A 24,386-nucleotide genomic window follows, 5' to 3' on the forward strand; every position below is an offset into this window, starting at 1 on the left:
TGAATAGAGAAGAAACGAATAGAGAAGAGATGAAAGAGAAATGAGAAAATGAATAGAGAAGGAAAGGACAGAGAGAGAGAGATTAGAGAGAAAGAGAGAAATGAGAGAGAGAAGAGAGAAGAGAGAGAAGACAGAGAATAGAAGAAGAGAGAGATGAGAGCGGAGAGAACAGGGGGGAAGAAGGGAGAGGAAGAGAAGAGAGGAGGAGACAGATGATGGAAAAGAGAGGAATGAAAAGCAACAACACAATGTTTCCACAGATGAGAACACGTAGCCGTTCTCATGTACATCACCCAGAAGTTCAACCTGTCTTTTGAGAGGTATGCGACAATGGTATGTGTGTGGAGTGTGTGTACATCTGTTATGAGTAACTGCAATGATTTCAAGGCAGGTAGGTTGATGGTCAGCGTTTAGGTCTATCCCACCCCTGGCGGGTGGAGACAGTGATGGCGGCCACAGGTTCGGAAGTGGCTCATCTCAGACACTCCGTTCAGCGACGTCGGATCTCGAAGGTGTAGTGTTGGCGTGAGTCGAGAAGTCCATTCATGTTACATGGCGTTGGGTCAGTGCCTGCTGGGGCGGGCACGAAGCAAGCTCCTCCCCACAAGCAGCTGGCAGTTGTCGGCTTTGGCCGCAGCGTTTACAACAGGACGTTATAGGTTCAGGCTCCTGCGACCACCATGGTCACTGGGCTTGAACCACGTCATAAACATTAGACAGCGTGTCATTCAGGTTTGAAGACCACTTACGAGAGGTGAGGACCTGAGGAGAAGAATGAGATATTTCATCAGGTTAATGCCATGTTACGAGGATCTTGAGACTTTGATAGAGAGAGAGGAAGAGGTCATTCATAGTTGAAGACCACTTACGAGGATGAGGACCTGTAGGGATGGAAGAGAGGAGAGAGGGTTCATTTCATTGAAGACCACGTTACAAGGGACCTGAGATGATATGTGAAGAGATGGTGTTCATTCAGGTTAAGGACCACGTTACGATGAGTGGGACCTGAGAGAGAGAGTAGGAGAAGCGTTATTCAAAGTTGAAGACCACGTTATGAGGGAGTAGGGGGGACCTGGAGGAGAGAATTAGAAGAGAAAGATGTGTCATCAGCTGAAGACCACATTACGACAAGGAGCAGGATCCTGGAGGAGAGAGAAATTAAAAGCTCATGTTATTGTATCATGTTCTGTCCCTTAAATCTCTTTAGCTTATGGTAGAGTATAAATCTGAGTATAATACATCATTGAAAACAGAAACAGTTCTTATGTACAGGAATAAATTTATTAGTTTAAATCAAGCTAAAACCAAAAACCTTATTATTACAATAATCATGTCTACTTGATACCACTTACATACTATCTATAGCCAGAGCTTCTCTCAGTTTATTCTGGAGAGCAATCCAGTGATTGTGAAGACGGGTGCCATTACCAGCATTAATCTAATGTGCAGCCAGGTATTGTTGTGTGTGCAGTAATGTGTGTTTGAGGTGCAGATATATTGTGTTGTACAGAGGCAGTGCCAGCTGTTCAGAGGCAGTGTTAATAAGGCCTGAGATTTTAAACTCTTCCATTCCTGCCAACTCACTGGTCTTTCGCACAATAGCTACCCTCCCTGGCCCTCCATCCCCTCTCCTGTCCTTCTACCTTCCCCTCTCCTGCCCTCCCTACTCCCATTCCTCTCTTTCCTGCCCTCCTCCTCCCCTTCCATCCTGCTCATCTTGCTCTCCACCTTCCCTCTATCCTTCTCTCAATGTCCCCCCCCGCCTCTCCCCCCTCTCTGCTCCCCTCTCCAACTCATCCCCTCCTTCTTCCCCCTTCACTGTCCTCCCCTCCAGCCAACCCCTCTCCATGAATAAACCTGTCTCTCAAGCTCTCTCTCTCTCTTTCACGCTCTCTCTCTCTCATCAGTCCTGCTTAGTGTTTCTCTCTCAGGACAGATGAAGGGAGCACCTCCTTTTCCACCTCCTCCTCCTCTGTCAGCATCTGTCCGTTGGCTTCCTGTCCTCTATCTGTGCTATCTCCCTCTATTTTCTCTGTCTGAGAGGCAAGCTGTGTCCCAGTGCCCATCAATCAGCTCCCATTCTCCACTCAACAGATCTCTATCAGCTCTCTACTCTCTCTTCCTCTCTCTACTGTACCTGTCTCTTTCTCTCTCTCTCTCTCCCTCTCACTCTACCTCTCTTTATCCCCCCATCTCTTTCTCTCTCTGTCTTTGTTCCTGAGTATATACCACTACAGACCTGTACTGTGCTCTATCTGAGTGTATTGAGGGCTGCTTAGACAATAACGAGATTGCCTGATTGATTGATTGATTGATTGACTGATTGTTTGATTGATGATACTCACGTGTGCATGCCATAGTGGGTGGGTCTCTCGCAGCTCTGTAGAAAGCCTTCTCACAGTGGCAGACAGCAGCCCCCTCTCCATAGCTGAAACTGTGAGGGGGACACTTGGAACACTTGATGTTCCCCGCAAACGCCTTGTAGAAGCCTGGACGACACGCTGCAGACAAAGAGAGACAGAGGGATATATGGTTATATATGGCAGGATAACAGACACAGAGATATGGTTATATATGGCAGGATAACAGACACCACGCTATATGGTTTATATATGAAGCGGATAACAGAACACGATATGGTTATATTATATGGCAGGATAACAGAGACCAGAGATATGGTTTACTACTGGAATACAGCACACAGGATAATTTAATTGCAGGAACAACAGAGATATGGTTTTATATATGGCAGGATTAACAGACGACGAGATAATGGTTATATATGGCAGGATTAACAGAGGACACAGAGATATGGTTATTATGAACAGGATAACAGACACGGAATATGGTTATATATGGCGGATAACAGAGAAAATATGCGTAATGACAGGAAAGACACGGGAGATATGGTTATCTTATGGCAGGAAACAGACACAGAGATATGGGTTATTATATGGCAGGATAACAGACACAGTATGGTTTACTGGCAGTAGACAATAAGGTGATATGTTATATATGCAGGATAACAGAGACAGAGATATGGTTATATTGACAGGGTAAACAGGACACGGATATAGGTTATATTGCGCGAGGATAAGCAGAACACAGAGATATGGCTATATATGGCAGGATAGGCAGACACAGAGGTATGTTATATATGACAGGATACAGACACAGACAGATATGGGCTAATATATGCCAGGATAGCCACACACAGGATGAATGGTTATATTATGACGAGATAAAACAAACATGAGATATGGCTATATATGGCAGGATAGCAGACATCAGAGATACTGGTTATATTCAACAGGGGATAACAGACACAGATATATGGTTATTTATGGCAAGGATACAGACAACAGAGATATGGGCTATATATAAAGCAGGATTTAACAGAGACAGAATATGGTTATATATGAACAGGATACGAACCAGAGATATGAATGTATATCATGGCTAGGATAACAGGACACATTAGAATATGCGTTTATAATATGGGCAGGATAGCAGAACACAGAGATATGATTATATAATTACAGGAATAAGACCACATAGGTAATGGTTTATATTGCAGAATAACAGTACACAGCAGATATTGGTTATATATGGAGGATAACAGACAACATATATATGGTTTATATGGCAGCGACTAACAAAACAGTATGTGGTTATAATGGCAGGGACAAACAGACACAGAGATAGATCTAGTATATGGCAGGATAACAGAGACAGAGATATGATTATATATGGCAGGATAACAGACACATATATATGAATTATATATGGCAGGATAACAGAGACAGAGATATAGATTATATATGGCAGGATAACAGACACATATATATGATTATATATGGCAGGGATAACAGACACAGATATATGATTATATATGCAGGATAACAACACAGATATATGGTTATATTATGGCAGGATAACAGACACATATATATGGTTATATATATGGCAGGATAACAGACACAGATATATTGTTATATATGACAGGATAACAGACACAGATATATGATTATATATGACAGGATAACAAACACAGAGATATGGCTATATATGGCAGCGATAGCAGACACAGAGATATGGTTATATATGGACAGGATAACAGAACAGAGATAATGGCTATATATGGCAGGATAGCAGACACCAGAGATATGGTTATATATGACAGGATAACAGACACAGAGATATGGTTATATATGGCAGGATAACAGACACAGAACGAATATGCTATATATAGCAGGATAACAGACGACAGAGATATGTTATAATATGACAGGCATAACCAGAGACAGAGATATGATTATATATGGCAGGTGATACACAGACACATAGATATGGTTATATATGGCAGGATACAGACACAGAGATATGATTATATATACAGGATAACAGACACATAGGTATGGTATATATGGCAGAATAACAGACACAGAGATATGGTTAATATGCAGCATGGAACAGACACATATTATGGTAATATGAATAACACGATATAGAATTAATTAGGCAGATAAACAGGACACAAGATATATGATTAATATACTGGCAGGATAACAGATACAGTGGGGAGAACCAAGTATTTGATACACTGCCGATTTGCAGCGTTTTCCTACTTACAACGCATGTAGAGGTCTGTCATTTTTATCATAGGTACACTTCAACTGTGAGATACGGAATCTAAAAACAAAAATCCAGAAAAATCACATTGTAATGATTTCTAAGTAATTAATTTGGCAATTTTAATTGCATGACAATAAGTATTTTGATCACCTACCAACCAGTAAGAATTCCAGCTCTCACAGACCCTGTTAGTTTTCTCTTAAGAAGCCCTCCTGTTCTCCAATCATTACCTGTATTAACTGCACCGTTTGAACTCGTTACCTGTATAAAAGACACCTGTCCACACACTCAATCAAACAGACTCCAACTCTCCGCAATGGCCAAGACCAGAGAGCTGCTGTAAGGACATCAGGGATAAAATTGGTAGACCTGCACAAGGCTGGGATGGGCTACAGGACAATAGGCAAGCAGCTTGGTGAGAAGGCAACAACACTGTTGCGCGCAATTATTAGAAAATGGAAAGAGTTCAAGATGACGGTCAATCACCCTCGGTCTGGGGCTCCATGCAAGATCTCACCCGTGGGGCATCAATGATCACGAGGAAGGTGAGGGATCAGCCCAGAACTACACGGCAGAACCTGGGCAATGACCTGAAGAGAGCTGGGACCACAGTCTCAAAGAAAACCATTAGTAACACACTTACGCCGTCATGGATTAAAATCCTGCAGCGCACGCAAGGTCCCCCTGCTCAAGCCAGCGCATGTCCAGGCCCGTCTGAAGTTTGCCAATGACCATCTGGATGATCCAGAGGAGGAATGGGAGAAGGTCATGTGGTCTGATGAGACAAAAATAGAGCTTTTTGGTCTAAACTCCCACTCGCCGTGTTTGGAGGAAGAAGAAGGATGAGTACAACCCCAAGAACACCATCTCAACCGTGAAGCATGGAGGTGGAAACATCATTCTTTGGGATGCTTTTCTGCAAAGGGGACAGGACGACTGCACCGTATTGAGGGAGGATGGATGGGGCCATGTATCGCGAGATCTTGGCCAACAACCTCCTTCCTCAGTAAGAGCATTGAAGGGGTCGTGGCTGGGTCTTCCAGCATGACAACGACCCGAAACACACAGCCAGGGCAACTAAGAGTGCTCCGTAAGAAGCATCTGAAGGTCCTGAGAGTGCCTAGCCAATCTCCAGACCTGAACCCAATAGAAAATCTTGGAGCTGAAAGTCCGTATTGCCCAGCGACAGCCCCGAAACCTGAAGGATCTGGAGAAGGTCTGTATGGAGGAGTGGGCCAAAATCCCTGCTGCAGTGTGTGCAAACCTGGTCAAGAACTACAGGAAACGGATGATCTCTGTAATTGCAAACAAAGGTTTCTGTACAAATATTAAGTTCTGCTTTTCTGATGTATCAAATACTTATGTCATGCAATAAAATGGCAAATTAATTACTTAAAAATCATACAATGTGATTTTCTGGATTTTTGTTTTAGATTCCGTCTCTCACAGTTGAAGGTACCTATGATAAAAAATTACAGACCTCTACATGCTTTGTAAGTAGGAAAACCTGCAAATCGGCAGTGTCAAATACTTGTTCTCCCCACTGTACATAGGTATGGTTATATATGGCAGGATAACAGACACAGATATATGGTTATATATGACAGGATAACAGACACAGATATATGATTATATATGGCAGGATAACAGACACATAGGTATGGTTATATATGGCAGGATAACAGACACATAGGTATGGTTATATATGACAGGATAACAGACACATATATATGATTATATATGGCAGGATAACAGACACAGATATATGATTATATATGGCAGGATAACAGACACAGAGATATATATGGTTATATATGGCAGGACAACAGACACAGACACGTGGTTATATATGGCAGGACAACACACAGATATATGGTTATATATGGCAGGACAACAGACACATATATATGGTTATATATGGCAGCATAACAGACACATAGATATGGTTATATATGGCAGGACAACAGACACATAGATATGGTTATATATGACAGGATAACAGACAGAGATATGGTTATATATGGCAGGATAACAGACAGAGATATGGTTATATATGGCAGGATAACAGACAATGACAGCTCCTCCCACTAAAACTAGTTTAAAATTGTGCTTTATCATCAGCAAATGGACAAAAGAGAAAGTGAGATGGTATCAAATGGACTGTTAGACACAGTGAAAGGACAATGGCTTAGACTGCAAATACAATCTGTTGACCTTATGATATTAATCTCTACTGATTTATATCCAGAACGATGAGGAAAATGAACTATATTGAAAGCAGTGAAGAGAAAAAAACTCCCTTTATTCTCCTCTTCCTTTCTTCTCCTAAACTCCCTTGCTCTCCATCTCCCTCTCTCCCTCCCCATCTCTCCCTCCCCTCTCTCGCTCCCCCTCTCCCCCTCTCCCTCGACTCTCCCTGCCAGTCTGCTCCTAAAGACCTGTCTGCCTCAGGGACAAATAGCGCCTTGTCAAAATCCCTCTCAGCCTCTTAACGATAGGTACCACACACATACACACACACACACACACACACACACACACACACACACACACACACACACACACACACACACACACACACACACACACACACACACACACACACACACACACACACACACACATGAATGCACACAGCCACACACACCAGGGTTTCCGTTAGCCGGTAATAGCCGGCTTTTGGCCTATAAAAAAATTGAAAAGCTGATAAATAAAATTGGTGCCGGCCAATTGTCCCGGAGAAGAAAAAAAGATCCCGTTGCGAAATAATGCTTTTTAGCCTATTCATTGATGGAAATACCAGTCGAAGGAAATACGTTTGACTGGTCATGCTTATCGGTCTATAGGTTCATTTAATTACATTTGTGTTTGTGTGTACAGTATATTCGTTATGTATCTTATTTATCACATGCCTACAGCATACAGATACAGAGCCTTTGAGCGGAAAAGCTGTCAGACAGCTGAGAGCTGCTGCATCTCGAACAGCAAGGGAAGGCAGGCTTCATCAGCGTGTCACACACCACTGTGCAATGAGCTGGAGGCAGTAGGCTATGCATTTGAAAACATATACGTAATTGTTTGAAAGCTGAACGTTTGAATACATATTATGATGCATGTCTTACCTTGCTTCAAAGTAGCCTATTACATCTCCTCTCTTCCTAAATTTCTAAGGGATATTTTCATCTCTGTCACATGAAAAGCTTACATGTGCGAGCGTTTTGACAGGGGTGTTTTCTCGCTAATTGCATTATGAAATTACTATTCGCACCTAGCCTACTGCCTTGCGAACATGGCTGAGCTTATAATGGGGAGAAATAATAGTTTATCAACATTTTAAACTAAACCTGATCTGTTGGATCAGTCTTATTGCTTTTTAACGTGTTTTGATGTAACCTAGGCCTGCGGGTTGTGTGAATGTGTGATCTATCTTCCTACAACTGTACCAGAGTCTGTTTGGAACAGGCTATTTCTTTCTCCACAAGCTGACCAATAGAATAGGTACATTTTTCTACTATTCTACTATGGGTGATAGTAGACTGACATAGGCTAGTGATTTTGCTGTTCGTTACTTGTCTGGATGAGGAAAAGGACAGAGAGAGAGTGTGGACAGTGATTCTAACATGTTCAAAGTGCACATCAGAATTGGGTAAGAAGGACTGCACATCGTTGCATCCTGGACTTGCATGTTTTGTTCATATTAATTACCATAATCTAAATGTGATTTCTGTCATTCTGAGCACCGTGGGTAGACTCCCTTATCAGGTTACCCACCCAATGCATATGGGTCCGGCAGACTTCTCAAAAGTCCGGTAAATTAAAATGTTGTCGGTCAAAGGTCCGGTGCCACATCTTCCTAACGGAAACCCTGACACACACTCCATCCTCAGAGGACAATTCCACTTCTGGGGCTCATCGATTTAACAAGGTAACACTGAGCCATCTGAGGGCTTCACCTTGAAGGACTGAGAGTCTTGAGTTGTAGATGGAGTCTCTCCATTTCTCCCTCTGATAAATGAACCTAGAGGAGAGCAAGATGCCCTGAAACAACACCCACTTAGATCAAATGTGAGCAATTAGGACAGGACAATGACACACACACACACACATACGCACACGCACACGCACACGCACACACACACACACACACACACACACTGCAGAACCCCTCCCGTCAACACACACATAGCTGCAGTATCAATATGATGAGTGATATCCTCTACAGAGGCCCAAGGTTGCCTGTGCCATTAACCTCTGGTACAGTACGTGGCTTTATACATGGCCTTGATTCACACACTACAACTCACTTATTCCCCTAGCAGAACTGTTTTAAACTGTCAACCTAATGATGCTGCTGTCTGACCACACACAGCTGAGGGATGAGACACACATGCATACACACATGCATACCCACATGAACACACACATGAACACACACACACACACACACCAAAACCTGCTAAAATGGACTCGCCAATTAAACAACGGTAAAAAACAACAACAATGCAAGAACTAAAACCTTGCAGCCGGCTTCAATAGAATGTGATCTCTGGAATTGAAACAACTGCTAAATTCATACAAGAGGGATTTGATTAACTGCATAATCATTTGATACCTTTGTGAATTACTTGTAAATTCGAAAATTACTGTAGTGAGTTTTCAAACTATGTTTCAAACAGGGTTTAACCTGTGTAAATAGGACAAATACAATACATCTATCAGCATAAAGTAATGACTGCAAGTTACCATGTATTAATAATGTTTCTTCCAACATGACAAGACTATTTCCTAGGCTGTGCTGTTGTTGATGTGGTAACATTGTTTATATTAGACCAGAACGTAAAACGAAACACTGTATCAACCATGACTGAGAAGGAGAGAGAGAGAGAGAGAGAGAGAGAGAGAGAGAGAGAGAGAGAGAGAGAGAGAAAGAGAGAAAGAGAGTGAAGCTAGAGGTAGAGAGCCAGAGAGAGTGTTTCTGCGTGCATGGTTTGTGTGTGCTGGACAGCGCTGGTCAGAGAGGGGGAGCATTCTACATACAGATCATACCCGAACCCGGGGGCCCGGGGGGATGGGCTGAATCTGGGCCTGCCTCCCAAGGTTAACGAGCTCTGGAAGTCATCCACCACACAACCCCAGATACACCTACAGAACCTCTGAAGCTGGGCCCTGAGACACAGACAGCAGCTTGGACTGACTGACCGGGTCCGTCACCCACTGGACCAAAACTGTCCAGGAGAAGAGAGGAGCAGAGCACCATGCGAGCTCAGGCATAGCCCAGAACAGATGTGTGTGTGTGTGTATTTGTGTGCGTGTGTAAGTGTGAGTGTGTGTATCTTTGTGCTCTCAGCTCGGTGGGCGATGGATCTCTCGTGGACTTCTCGTGGCGGCGAAGAGCAGCGATTCCAAGAGAAGCACAATTCTGCAGCATTTACTAGCAGAACCACATCAACAAATGTTGCAGAATAGTTCAGCTCTTGAAATCAAAGAAAGCGTGAGGCAAAGCAGGCAGGGGATGAGATATCGTGGAGGTGGGATGTATCTGGATAGCATTATGTGTGTGTGTGTGTGGGGGTGTCTGTGTGTAACGTGGTAAGGATGAGATATCGTGGAGGTGGGATGTATCTGGATAGCATTATGTGTGTGTGTGTGATAACAACAGAGTGGGGGTTCTGTGCAATGTACGTGGAAAGGATGAGAATTGTGGAGCTGAGATGTATCTGGATAGCATTATGTGTGTGTGTGTGTGGGGGTGTCTGTGTGTAACGTGGTAAGGATGAGATATTGTGGAGCTGAGATGTGGTACTGTTGGATATGGAGAATGAGCTTTTTTCAATCCTGTTCCACAAAAAGCGATTATCTCCTCTCCCTGATGAAAAACTCTTCCTCTGCCTTTCTCTGGGCTGAGGGTAAACACCACTAGTCTCACTATCTGTGTTCATATTACTACTACACTGCCATCCCGTTTCCCATCCCACTCTATGTAGATTAGATCATCTATCATCCCCATAGACTAAATGTAGCCTACAAAATGCAGTTATACAGTATATAGATGCAGTTAGGTGTTATTAGATAATATTAACTATATAGTGTCATTTGACTTGTTTGACATAGAAGAGCTATCTGATTAAGTTACGGTACTAACATTACAATAACAACAAGACAAGTCAGACACTTTCCACAAATACATGTAAGGTTACCTATAGTGGCGGCAGGTAGCCTGGCGGGTAGAAGCATTGGGCCAGTAACCAAAAGGTTGCTGGATCGAATCCCCAAGCTGACAAGGTAAAAATCTGTTGTTCTGCCCACGAGCAAGGCAGTTAACACACTGTTCCCCAGGCGCCGATGACATGGATGTTGATTTCAGGCAGCCCCCCTGCACCTCCCTGATTCAGAGGGGTTGGGTTAAATGCGGAAGACACATTTCAGTTGAATGCATTCAGTTGTACAACTGAACTTGGTATCCCTCTTTCCCTATCCAGGTCCGGTAGGAGGGAGAGACATCTCTCCTAGAATAAGATGCAGCCATGGGACATGTTCTATCCTGTAAGAGATTACAAACATCCTCTCTAGCAACACCAGAGTTCCTCACGTTACTAGATGTTATTTAGCTCTGCTAAGGGATCTATCTCTCAGATACCATTAAACAATGACACACGTCTAGAGTGAAGCTGTGATCATTGATCCTCATTAAGATAGCAAAAGGGTTCATCTGTGTTATAGTGAGTGAGAGAGCGTAATATTTACTGTTAATTTAAAATTTCACTTTTGTTTATTACTTCACTTGCTTTGGCAAATTTATATATTTTTTTAATTGAAACTTATTTAACTAGGAATGTCAGTTAAGAACAAATTCTTATTTACAATGACGGCCTGCTGGGGAACAGTGTTCCTGCCTTGTTCAGGGGTAGAACGACAGATTTTTACATCGTCAGCTCGGAGATTCGATCAAGCAACCTTTTGGTTATTGGCCCAGCGCTTTAACCACTAGGCTACCTGCCGCCCCAATGTTAACATATGTTTCCCATGCCAATAATGCCCTTGAATTGAATCGAATTGAGAGATGTCAGCTTTGATTATGAGGCTGAGTCCTCCTCCTCCTCCTCTCTCTTTCCCCCCCCCCTCTCTCCCCTCTTCACACTCCTCTGCTCTTCGTCTGTTGTGTTTACATCTTGACATTTGAGAGATCACTCTCTGAGCCGTGTTTTTCTCCCCCGAGCCTCCCTCTTCACCTTGATGTTCCTTATCTAATCTCAGCTATTACAACCCAGATCTTAATCTCTACATGGCATTTAGCATCAACATGAACTGTTTACTGTGTTTGTTATGTGTGTGTGTGTGTGTGTGTGTGTGTGTGTGTGTCTGTGTCTGTGTGTGAGTGAGACAGTGTGTTTCTGTTTCAAATGTTATTAGTCATATGTAAGGGATACGCATGGTATAATCATCCAACAAAGTACTTACTTACAGGTTACTTCTCGGCAATGCAACAACAATACAAAATTATAAAATCTAATAATACGAACATAAAGTAAGTAGCTCAGTAGAATATAATAAATATTTTAGCATAAGTATAATACAGGAAGACAGAGTTTATAGTCCTGTGTATTGGGATAGAGGGGGATGGGGGCAGTGTATAAACTGAGCAGTATAATAAGAGTCTGGTAGTAGCAGTTGTGATGTGTGTGTAGCATGAATGTACTGTATATGTGTGCGTCTGTATGTCTGTGTGGGTGTGTGCATGAGTGAGTGCATGTGTGCTAACGTGTGGAGAATCAGAGCAGGTGGTCAGTTCAGTTTAAGTGTTCAGCAGTCTGATGGCTTGTAGATAGAAACTGTCTCTGAGCCTGTTGGTATCAGACCTCATGCCTGACGGTAAGGGAGAAAACAGTGGCTGGGGTGTGTGGGGTCCTTGATGATGCTGCGTGCCTTTCTCAGGCACCGTTTCGAGGAGATGTCCTGGAGGGTTGGGAGCTGGAGGGTCTTGCGGTCATGGATGAAGCCCGTACCAGGCCGTGATGCAACTGGTCGGGACGCTCTCGATGGTGTATTGGTAGCATTTGAAGATGACCCAGGGCGGCATGCTGAATTTCTTCAGCCGCCTTAGGAAGTTGAGATGCTGTTGTACCATCTTGACAAGAGTGATGGTGTTGTTGGTACATGACAAGTCCTCAGTGATTTGTATTTGTATTTACTATGGATGCCCATTAGCTGCTGCCAAGGCTGCCAAATGTTTTTATTCATGTAGGTTACACTGTCCCACAAAATAATCCTGTTGTCCCACATTTGGGTATTTTAAATGTGGTCATCCTACCTGAACCAGGTTGCAGGCACTGGTTAATGTTTGAAGCTTTTTCTTGAATGGACAGCTTGATGAAAGCCAGTGTATATTTAGGTCACCCAGAAAATATACCTCTCTGTTGATATCACATACATTATCAAGCATTTCACACTTATTATCCAGATACTGACTGTTAGTACTTGGTTTATAGCAACGTCCCAACAGAATGGGCTTTAGGTGAGGCAGATGAACCTGTAGCCATATTACTTCTACAGCATTTGACATGAGATCCTCAGGAATGATTACAGGAATGTGGTTCTGAATATAAACAGCAACAACACATCCACCACCCCATTGGCATTCCTATCTCTTCTGAAGAGGTTTTAAACATGTATTGGTACAGTACCACTGTATCATCAAAGGCACAGTTGAAGTCGGAAGTTTACATATACCTTAGCCAAATACATTTAAACTCAGTTTTTCACAATTCCTGACATTTAATCCTAGTAAGAATTCCCTGTTTTATGTCAGTTAGGATCACCACTGTCACATTCTGACCATAGTTCTTTTGTATTTTCTTTGTTTTAGTGTGGTCAGGGCGTGAGTTGGGTGGGTAATCTATGTTTTCTATTTCTGTGTTGGTTTTCTGTGTTTGGCCAGATATGGTTCTCACTCAGAGGCAGCTGTCAATCGTTGTCCCTGATTGGGAACGATATTTAGGTAGCCTGTTTTCTGTTGGGTTTTGTGGGTGGTTGTTTTCAGTCTTTGTGTGTCTGCACCAGATAGAACTGTTTCGGTTTTCACTTTGTTGTTTTTGTATTTTGAGTTGTTCACTTCATTAAATAAGATGAACAATTACCACGCTGCGCAGTGGTCCTCCGATCCTTCAAACTTCACCTCCTCAGACGAGGAGGAAGACGACAGCAGTTACAACCACTTTATTTTAAGAATGTGAAATGTCAGAATAATAGTAGAGAGAATGATTTATTTCAGCTTTTATTTCTTTCATCACATTCCCAGTGGGTCAGAAGTTTACATACACTCAATTAGTATTTGGTAGCATTGCCTTTACATTGTTTAACTTGGGTCAAACGTTTCGAGTAGCCTTCCTAAACTTCCCACAATAAGTTGGGTGAATTTTGGCCCATTCCTCCTGACAGAGCTGGTGTAACTGAGTCAGGTTTGTTGGCCTCCTTGCTCGCACATGCTTTTTCAGTTCTGCCCACACATTTTCTATAGGATTGAGATCAGGGCTTTGTGATGGCCACTCCAATACCTTGACTTGGTTGTCCTTAAGCCATTTTGCCACAACTTTGGAAGTATGCTGGGGTCATTGTCCATTTGGAAGACCCATTTGAGACCAAGCTTTAACTTCCTGACTGATGTCTTGAGATGTTGCTTCAATATATCACATAATTTTCCTTTTTCATGATGCCATCTATTTTTGTGAAGTGCACCAGTCCCTCCTGCAGCAAAGCACCCCACAACATGATGCTGCCACCCCGTGCTTCACGGTTGGGATGGTGCACTTCGGCTTGCAAGCGTCCCCCCTTTTCCTCCAAACATAACGATGGTCATTCTGGCCAAACAGTTCTATTTTTGTTTCATCAGACCAGAGGACATTTCTCCAAAAAGTACGATCTTTGTCCCCATGTGCAGTTGCAAACGTAGTCTGGCTTTTTCTATGGCGGTTTTGGAGCAGTTGCTTCTTCCTTGCTGAGTGGCCTTTCAGGTTATGTCGATATAGGACTTCGTTTACTGTGGATATAGATACTTTTGTACCTGTTTCTTACAGCATCTTCACAAGGTCCTTTCGTGTGTTCTGGGATTGATCTGGGAAATCAAATCAAATTTTATTTGTCACATACACGTGTTAGCAGATGTGTAATGCAAGCGTAGCGAAATGCTTGTGCTTCTAGTTCACGACAATGCCAGTAATAACCAACGAGTAATCTAACCTAACAATTCCACAACTACTACCTTATACACACAAGTGTAAAGGATAAAGAAATGTACATAAAAGATATTGAATGAGTGATGGTACAGAACGGCATAGGCAAGATGCAGTAGATGGTATCGAGTACAGTATTACATATGAGATGAGTAATGTAGGGTATGTAAACATAAAAGTGGCATAGTTTAAAGTGGCTAGTGATACATGTATTACATAAATATGCAAGATGCAGTAGATATATAGAGTACAGTATATACATATACATTATATTAAGTGGCATTGTTTAAAGTGGCTAGTGATACATTTTTGATCAATTTCCATCAATTTCCATTATTAAAGGGGCTGGAGTTGAGTCAGTATGTTGGCAGCAGCCACTCACTGTTAGTGTGCTGTTAACAGTCTGATGCTTGAGATAGAAAGCTGTTTTTCAGGCTCTCGGTCCCTGCTTTGATGCACCTGTACTGACCTCGCCTTCTGATGATAGCGGTGAACAGGCATGGACTCGGGTGGTTGTTGTCCTTGATGATCTTTATGGCCTTCCTGTGACATCGGGTGTGTAGGTGTCCTGGAGGCAGGTAGTTTGCCCCCAGTGATGCGTTGTGCAGACCTCACTACCTTCTGGAGAGCCTTACGTTGTTGGCGGAGCAGTTGCCGTACCAGCGGTGATACAGCACCCGACAGGATGCTCTCGATTGTGCATCTGTAGAAGTTTGTGAGTGCTTTTGGTGACAAGCCAATTTTCTTCACCCTCCTGAGGTTGAAGAGGTGCTGCTGCGCCTTCTTCACAACAACTGTCTGTGTGGGGTAGACCAATTCAGTTTGTCGTGATGTGTACGCCGAGGAACTTAAAACTTACTACCCTCTCCACTACTGTCCCGTCGATGTGGATAAGGGGGTGCTCCCTCTGCTGTTTCTGAAGTGCCACAATCATCTCCTTTGTTTTGACGGTTGAGGTGTGAGGTTATTTTCCTGACACACACTCCGAGGGCCCTCCACCTTCTCCTGTAGGCTGTCTCGCGTTGTTTGGTAATCAAGCCTACCACGTAGTGTCTCCGCAAACTTGATGATTGAGTGTTGAGGCGTGCATGCCACGCAGTCGTGGGTGAACAGGGACTACAGGAGAGGGCTCAGAACGCACCCTTGTGGGGCCCCAGTGTTGAGGATCAGCGGGGTGGAGATGTGTACCTACCCTCACCACCTGGGGGCGGCCCGTCAGGAAGTCATACCACCAGTTGCACAGAGCCGGAGGGGTCGAGACCAAGGTCTCCGAGACTTGATTGACGAGTTTGGAGGGTACTATGGTGTTAAATGCTGAGCTGTAGTCGATGAACAGCATTCTCACATAGGTATTCCTCTTGTCCAGATGGGTTAGGGCAGTGTGCAGTGTGGTTGTGATTGCGTTGTCTGTGGACCTATTGGGAGGGTAAGCAAATTGGAGTGGGTCTAGGGTGTCAGGTAGGGTGGAGGTGATATGGTCCTTGACTAGTCTCTCAAAGCACACGGAAGTGAGTGCTACGGGGCGRTAGTCGTTTAGCTCAGTTACCTTAGCTTTCTTGGGAACAGGAACAATGGTGGCCCTCTTGAAGCATGTGGGAACAGCAGACTGGGATAAGAATTGATTGAATATGTCCGTAAACACACTAGCCAGCTGGGTTAAGCATGCTCTGAGGACGCGGCTGGGRATGCCGTCTGGGCCTGCAGCCTTGCGAGGGTTAACAGGTTTAAATGTTTTACGCACTTTTCGCACCAAAGTACGTTCATCTCTAGGAGACAGAACGCCTCCTTCCTGAGCGGTTTGACGGCTGCGTGGTCCCATAGTTTTATACTTTATTGTTTGTACAGATGAACGTGGTACCTTCAGACGTTTGGAAATTGCTCCCAAGGATGAACCAGACTTGTGGAGGTCTTGGCTGATTTCTTTTGATTTTCCTATGATGTCAAGCAAAGAGGCACTGAGTTTGAAGGTAGGCCTTGAAATACATCCATAGGTAAACCTCCATTTGACTCAAATTATGTCAATTGGCCTATCAGAAGCTTCTAAAGCCATCACATAATTTTCTGGATTTTTACAAGCTGTTTAAAGGCACAGTCAACTTAGTGTATGTAAACTTCTGACCCATTGGAATTGTGATACAGTGAATTATAAGTGAAATAATCTGTCTGTAAACAAAGTTACTTGTGTCATGCACAAATTAGATGTCATAACCAAATTGCCAAAAATGTAGTTTGTTAACTTCACTAGGGTAGGGGGCAGCATTCTGAATTTTGGATGAAATGCATGCCCAAATTAAACTGCCTGCTTCTCGGGCCCAGAAGATATGATATGCATATAACTGGTAGATTTGGATAGAAAACACTCTAAAGTTTCCAAAACTGTTAAAATAGTGTCTGTGAGTATAACAGAACTGATTTGGCAGGCGAAAACTTGAGAAAAATCCATTCAGGAAGTAGTTTTTTTTTTTTTTTTGTAGTTTTCTATTCAATGCCATTACAGTATCCATTAACTTAGGACTCAAATTGCAGTTTCTTTGCCTTCCACTAGATGTCAACAGTCTTTAGAAATTGTTCCAGGCTTGTATTCTGAAAAATGAACAAGAGCAGTCTGAATGAGTGGACCCTAAAGTGTCATGCGCACGACCGAGAGAGTGCGTTTCTTGTTTACCTTTTAAATTGACAACGTTATTGTCCGGTTGAAATATTATCGATTATTTATGCTAAAAACAACCTGAGGTTTGAATATAAACATCGTTTGACATGTTTCTATGAACTTTACGGATACAATTTGGATTTTTTTGTCTTCCTGTTTTGACTGCGTTTGAGCCTGTGGATTACTGAAGAAAACGCGCGAACAAAACTGAGGTTTTTGGATATAAAGAGACTTTATCGAACAAAAGGAACATTTATTGAGGAAATGAATGTCTGCTGAGTGCAACCATATGAAGATCATCAAAGGTAAGGGATTCATTTTATCTCTATTTCTGACATGTGTAACTGTTCTACTTGGCTGGCTACTGTTTGTAATGATTCGTCTAGTGGGCTATGTTCTCAAATAATCGTAAGGTATGCTTTCGCCGTAAAGCGTTTTTAAAAATCTGACACCGTGGTTGGATTCACAAGAAGTTAATCTTTAAACCTATGGAAAATATGTTTTGTTTTCTGAATTTCTATAATGAGTATTTCTGTATTTGAATTTGGCGCCCAGCAGTTTCACTGGCTGTTGAAGAGGTGGGACGCTACCGTCTCACGTGCCCAAGAGAGGTTTAACAAGAAATTTGTGGAGTGGTTGAAAAAAGAGTTTTAATGACTCCAACCTAAGTGTATGTAAACTTCCGACTTCAACTGTCTAGACTGGGCACACGCGTGCATCCACGTGCACCATCGTGCGCATGTTGATTTTGTACATCCACACCAGACACGATCCAGACACACAAGTTGAAATATCAATACGAACTCTGAACCAACTGTAGTAATTCGGGGTCAGGTCGAAACACATTCAAAATTAATGGACATTTAGCTAGCTAGCTTGCTGTTGCTAGCTAATTTGTCCTGAGTTATAAACATTGGGTTGTTATTTTACCTGAAATGCACAAGGTCCTTTTTTTCTGGATCTTTGTAGAATTTCCACCCATTTTGAGTCACACAAAATCATGTGTTCTCTACCCCGACATTTAATCCACAGATAAAAGGGGAAACTAATATTTTCTAATAATCTCTACTCCTTCAATCGTAATCTTCTTCTTCTTATGTGGACTTTATATGTCAGTTGGCAACCAACTTTAAGGTGCATTACCACCACCAACTGGACTGGAGTGTGGACCTCAGTTCATCTTTCAATCAACCATGTGGGTATATGGGGTGGCAGGCAGCCTATTCGTTAGAGCGTTGGACTAGTAACCGAAAGGTTGCAAGATCGAATCCCGAGCTGACAATGTAAAAATCTGTCATTCTGACCCTGAACAAGGCAGTTAACCCACTGTTCCTAGGCAGTCATTGAAAATAGGAATTTGTTCTTAACTGACTTGCCAAGTTAAATAAAGGTAAAATTAAATTTAAAAATGCTTCTAAAAACCAATGATGAGATGGGACAGGGGGCACTTGCAGCGCGTCAAGTGTGAAAATTAGAAGTTTTATTTTAGCGCTTGGCTACGCAGACGCTTGTTGACACGCGCAGGCAGTTTAAATGTATTGTGTACATTTATTTTGCAACACTCGTGCACCCAACGTGAGCGGGTGCGCGAGTGAGTTGTGAGTTTCAGAGCTAGTCAGTATATGAGTGTTATCACTTACAAGCAAGTTATAGATTTCATGGGCTATTTGTTTGCGCTTTCTGTGATTCTTGATTGTTTTTATTGCTTTACTGGGAGGCTTATCAGAGGTAAACATGAGCTGCACATAGTGTGCTTCCTGCTAGGGCAAACCGCCTCAGTGCTAACAGTATAACTCCGGTTCATAGGTGCAGGATTATTGCTGACAACAGCTGTAGGATTGACAGAGGCATCCAGGGGAGTAGGAGGAACATAAATTAAGTTACTTACATTGTGACTTCCAACACCCCTAGGAACATGTACATTTTCAGCAGCACTACGACAACTCAGCAACACAATGGTAGTGATTATCTGAACAGGGCTTGAGTCATTGATAAGTCATTGTTTCAACGCGGCATTGAAATGCATGGACAAGATTATTTGGATGGACTGCTGAATCTTTTGCAGCCACGGCCCAGCGATGGTACGATGCCTGAAATAATCTGTCACTTTTCTTTGTCTTTCAGAGCAAGAATCAGTTCTTTAAAATCCAGTTTCAGCAGTTCCGAGCTAGCCTTCCTCATGTCATTTGACCCCACATGGACTACTACAGCGTCAGCTTCCGGCAGCTGTCTTAGAACGGTACGAAGCAGCCTTGTAATGTCTTGTACTCGTGCTCCAGCATATGAAGAAGCCATCTGGTTGAATAGCAGAGTTGAGTGTATTGTCCATAAGCTATGTCCTTGTAAAAACAAAGACACATCATTCCCTGATGTCCCTCTGCGATTGAAGCATTGCTCTGAGTTCACAGAGTTTATTTTTCAGCGATTGGACATTAACCATCAGGATACTAGGAAGAGGAGGCCCTGTAACCTTTCCTTCCTTTTCTTCGTTGCCAGCGTTGCCTTAAGTCATCTCGGCCAGGAGCAACAGGTAAGCTCTCTGTGCTGTGTGTGTGTGTGTATGTGTGCATTGGGGATAAGCTGGCTGTACCCACTGTAGCTTAGCCTTGCAGGATATGTCACCTTGTCTGAGACCTGATGTTACTGACACACCTGAGGCTCTTTCAAAAGCCCAGTTTGGAGAGAGTGATCAGAGATAGGGAGATATGGAAGGAGAGAGATAGAGAGCGAAAGAGAAAGAGGGCAGGAGAGGACAATAAAGACATATAGAGAGGGAGGGAGATAAAGAGAGAGAAAGAGAGAGAAGGAGAGAGACTCCACTCTCTACAATACAGTCCAGGCAGTTAGCCCCGCCCGGCCCATCAGTAATATCTCAGTGACATTATCACAGGCTGTGATCTGAGAACACTCTGGTTTTATGGACCTTTCAGAGGTGAGGCTCCGCTCGCTGCTCCTTTACAGAAATGTTTATCGCTGGTAGAAACAGTCTCTGGCCAAATGAACAACAGAGTAGTAAACATTCAGCAGACATCCTTTACAGAGTCCCAGGAAGAGAGGGAGAGCAAAGAGAGGCAGAGAGAGAGCGAGAAAGAGAGAGGGAGAGAGTGCAGTCCCACAGTCAATTGTCTTCAGAGACTAACCAGCCCCATGAGGCCAGAGACAGACAGTAAAACAGGGCTTTTATGGGCCAAGCAGCCAGTGACAGGGAGACAATGGCCTGGGCTGGCACCCAGACAGACTGAGCACACTTCAGACTTTGATTAGGATGTCCAGCAGTGGAAGCTCCTCAGAGAAGGAAGGGGAGGACCATCCTCCTCAGTGAATGTCATAAAAATGTAAATAGTGAAACATTAAAAGTGAACCTTTCTAAATATATTCACGTCACCAAATAATTTATTAAAATAACTGTTTTGCAATGAAGGTCTACAGTAGCATCAACAGCACTCTGTAGGACAGCTATCTTCTGTCTCCTCTTGGTATATTGAGCTATCAGAGCTCTTGCAGAATGAACTGACATGTTGTCCACCCAATCAAACGATCAGAGAATGAATCTAGTACTGAAAGCATAAGCTACAGCTTGCTAGCACTGCAGCGCATAACATGTGCGAGTAGTGGACTCAAAAAGACAATAGTTGAACAGTTAAAGCAGAAAGCAGTAGAGAGAGAGAGAGAGAGAGAGAGAGAGAGCAGGAGAGAGAGAGAGAGAGAGAGAGAGAGAGAGAGAGAGAGAGAGAGAGAGAGAGAGAGAGATTTAAATCATCTTTATTGGGTCTGGGAGCCCACCACTCAATAAATACTCGTACAAAACCACAGTTACACATCAATTAAAAACACAACTCCAATTCCTCCTCCACAGTAACTAAACACAACAGCCTCTGAATACCCCATATACTCAAAAACAGATCAATATTGTTGACAAGTTTATAATAGGCAAACTCAACCCTTAGTCTCGCTGCCAACATTCCCACCACATCCACAGACCCTTGTCCCCGAATACTGTTCTTTCGGGTCTTCCATATCGCTAATTTTGCTGTCCCTAACACAAAATGAAGCAACACAACGACACCCTTTTGCCTGAACCTGTACTTTGGCCCAAATATATACAGTTGGGAAGAGAAAACCTCTCCCAACGTTGAGAACCAGTCAGTGATCAGGTCAATCATCCCGACCAACCTGGGACACAGTAAAAACAGGTGTGCCAGACTTTCAGAMTCTGCACAGAATGGACACCCYTCCCCAACAGTAGGRTSCAGATGTACCAGATGCATGTTGGTGGCTATAGCTCCATGTATTATCCTCCATTGGAGGTCAGCTGTCCTCTTATCAATCGGCAGTTTGTATAATGAGCGCCAACAGCCTTTTCGGGAAGCACCTGGACCAAGCACACCCGCCCACCTCGTCGATTTTACCCCTTCCTGGGAAGAGGCATGGGACACCTTTACACATATTCTGTACATGGCCTTCTTTCCCACCTCCTTGAACTCCCCCAGCTCCGGGGTATGGAAGGAAAGCAGCATCCCCACGTCCTCCTCGAATGCCCCCACCGCAGCACTAACAATCAGCACAGGGAACACATAATCCAGACCCTCATTCCACCGATCAGAACTGGAAGTGTCAGTCACATAAAGACAATGACGATGACGATGAAGCACTGGCAAGGAGTCACAGACCTCAGCGACGACCTTCCTCAGTAGGCGAGATGATCGGATCCCTGCTCTTTCTCCCAGCTCCTCCAACGATCTGCTCCTGCTCCGCATCAGATGACCCAGCTTGGTGCACCCCACACCTAACAGGCATGAACGCAGGCTGGCTGAACCCAGAGCACGGGACTGGATGGCAGTGTTATAAAAAAGAGGCTCTTCAAAAAGCCACATCCCTGGTGGCGTGCAGGCCTTACGGGACTTGACAAGAACCCTCCAAGCCTGCATAACAGACTCATAAAATGGAGTCAGGCCAGTCAACTCACCCCCCTCCAGCTTTAAGGTGCTTGTCTAAGCCCAAACAGCCCGCTCTCCTCATCAGTGTGTAGGCTGTGTCGACCCAGCTAGAACCGTCACTGTACAACAGTCTCTGGGCTGCTTGAAGCCGGAAAGCCATGATCCTAGAGGAAATGTCCACCAGGCCTTGCCCACCATCGTGCAGTGGCAGGTACAGGGCTGCAGCTTTGATCCAGTGTTGTCCAGACCAGAAGAAATTGACAAGGGTCCTCTGAAGCTCTTGTATCAGACCCTTTGGTGGCTGCAAAATCATTAGTCTGTGCCACAGGGTAGAGGCAGGAAGATTATTAATTACCAGTACCCTTCCCCTATAAGACAACTGGGGTAGCACCCATTTCCATCTTGACAGTCTGGCACACACTTTCTCCACTACACCCTCCCAGTTCTTTTTCTGAAAGACATCAGAGCCTAGAAAAAACCCCAAAGTCTTCATCCCGTCTCTGCCCCACTGAAGCCCCCCTGGTAAACGTGGAGCGGACCCCGTCTGAAGCTGACCTGCCCACAGCGCTTCACTCTTTCCCCAATTGACTCTAGCTGAGGAGGCCCCCTCATACACCTTTAAAGCGTTTGAGAGCACCTTAACATCCTCAGCCCCTGTAGTAAAAACTGTCACGTCATCTGCATACGCAGACAGTGCTATCGTGGGTCCCTTCATTACACCTGGCACAGAGAAATCAGTAAGCTTCGCTCTTAAAAAACAAAGCATTGGTTCAATCGCCAGACTATATAACTGCCCTGAAATTGGGCATCCCTGCCTGATGCCCCTTTGGATAGGGATGGGGCAACTTAAACCACCCCCCACCTTCACCATACACGAGGCCCCAGCATACAGTAAATTCATCCAAGACAAAAAAACATCCCCAAACCCAAAGGCTATCATTGTTTTAAACAAGTACTGGTGGTCCACGCGGTCAAAAGCCTTCTCCTGATCCAAAGAAAGTAAACCCACATTTACATCAGACAGTTTACAAATGTCTAGAACATCTCTTATCAGAAACAAGTTGTCAACAATAGAGCGATGAGGTACACAGTAGGACTGGTCCTTGTGGACCAACAATCCCAGATACTCTTTCAACCTGTTTGAGAGACATTTAGAAACAATTTTGTATTCTGCGCACAGCAAAGCAACAGGTCTCCAATTTTTTATGAGAGCCAAATCCCCCTTTTTTGGCAACAGTGAAAGCACCGCACGTTGACAGGATACAGGAAGAGAACCCTCATGAAAAGATTCACACACCACTTCATAAAAATCCTCCCCAATAGACCCCCAAAAGTGCTTATAGAACTCAGATGGTAAACCATCAATGCCAGGGGCTCGGCCTGCTGAGAGCTGCATAACTGCTGTGGACAGCTCTTGCAAGTGTAATGTCAGAGTCCAAAGCAGCTCTCTGCTAAGGTCCCAATTGAGGAAGACCGTGTAACAACTGTTCAGTAACACGGAGTCAAATCCCGCTTATGAGGGCAGAGTAGAAATCCACGGATGTTGACAGCATTTCACTGTCATCCGTGGTCACCTTCCTCAGGGAGACGAAGGAGACCATCTGTTTACGTTGTATATGTCGACTGTCAGGTTAAAAAAAAGGACTAGGGCATCCATATCCTTGAGGGAAGCGAAACGAGACCTAATCAAGGCACCTTTCATCTTTCATGCAAGAAACGACCTCAGTTCATGTCTCTTGTCCTGTAAGTTCATGACTAGTCAGGGTCGTTCTGAGTGAGCAGCTTCAATACATTGATTTGATGTCCTGTTCAAGGGCCTTGATAGTTTCTTTAACTTCAATTTGAGACAGAGCAGTATACTGTACAAAATAATCGTATTTGGGCCTTCCCAACATCCACATTGTCTCAAGACTCAAATTCCCTTTTTTTAACCCTCTA

At 43.7% G+C, this 24,386-nt stretch overlaps 2 protein-coding genes across 2 annotated transcripts in view; both read right to left on the reverse strand.

Annotated features, from left to right (window-relative positions):
• The window catches only part of epha3 (eph receptor A3), a 980,965-nt gene that overhangs the window by 157,304 nt on the left and 799,275 nt on the right, over positions 1-24,386 (reverse strand). The window lies entirely within an intron of this gene.
• LOC111971983 (ephrin type-A receptor 6-like) overlaps positions 685-24,386 on the reverse strand; it is a 194,704-nt gene continuing 171,002 nt past the window's right edge. Inside the window, exons 6-8 of the mRNA XM_023998794.1 lie at positions 2,346-2,501; positions 935-1,005; positions 685-762 (exon numbers count right to left, since the gene is read on the reverse strand). Coding sequence (XP_023854562.1) covers positions 685-762; positions 935-1,005; positions 2,346-2,501 — 305 coding nt within the window. The remainder of the gene's footprint in view (positions 763-934; positions 1,006-2,345; positions 2,502-24,386) is intronic.

The sequence above is a fragment of the Salvelinus sp. IW2-2015 genome, linkage group LG2 (genome assembly GCF_002910315.2).
Source record: "Salvelinus sp. IW2-2015 linkage group LG2, ASM291031v2, whole genome shotgun sequence".
NCBI classification, from domain to species: Eukaryota; Metazoa; Chordata; class Actinopteri; order Salmoniformes; family Salmonidae; genus Salvelinus; species Salvelinus sp. IW2-2015.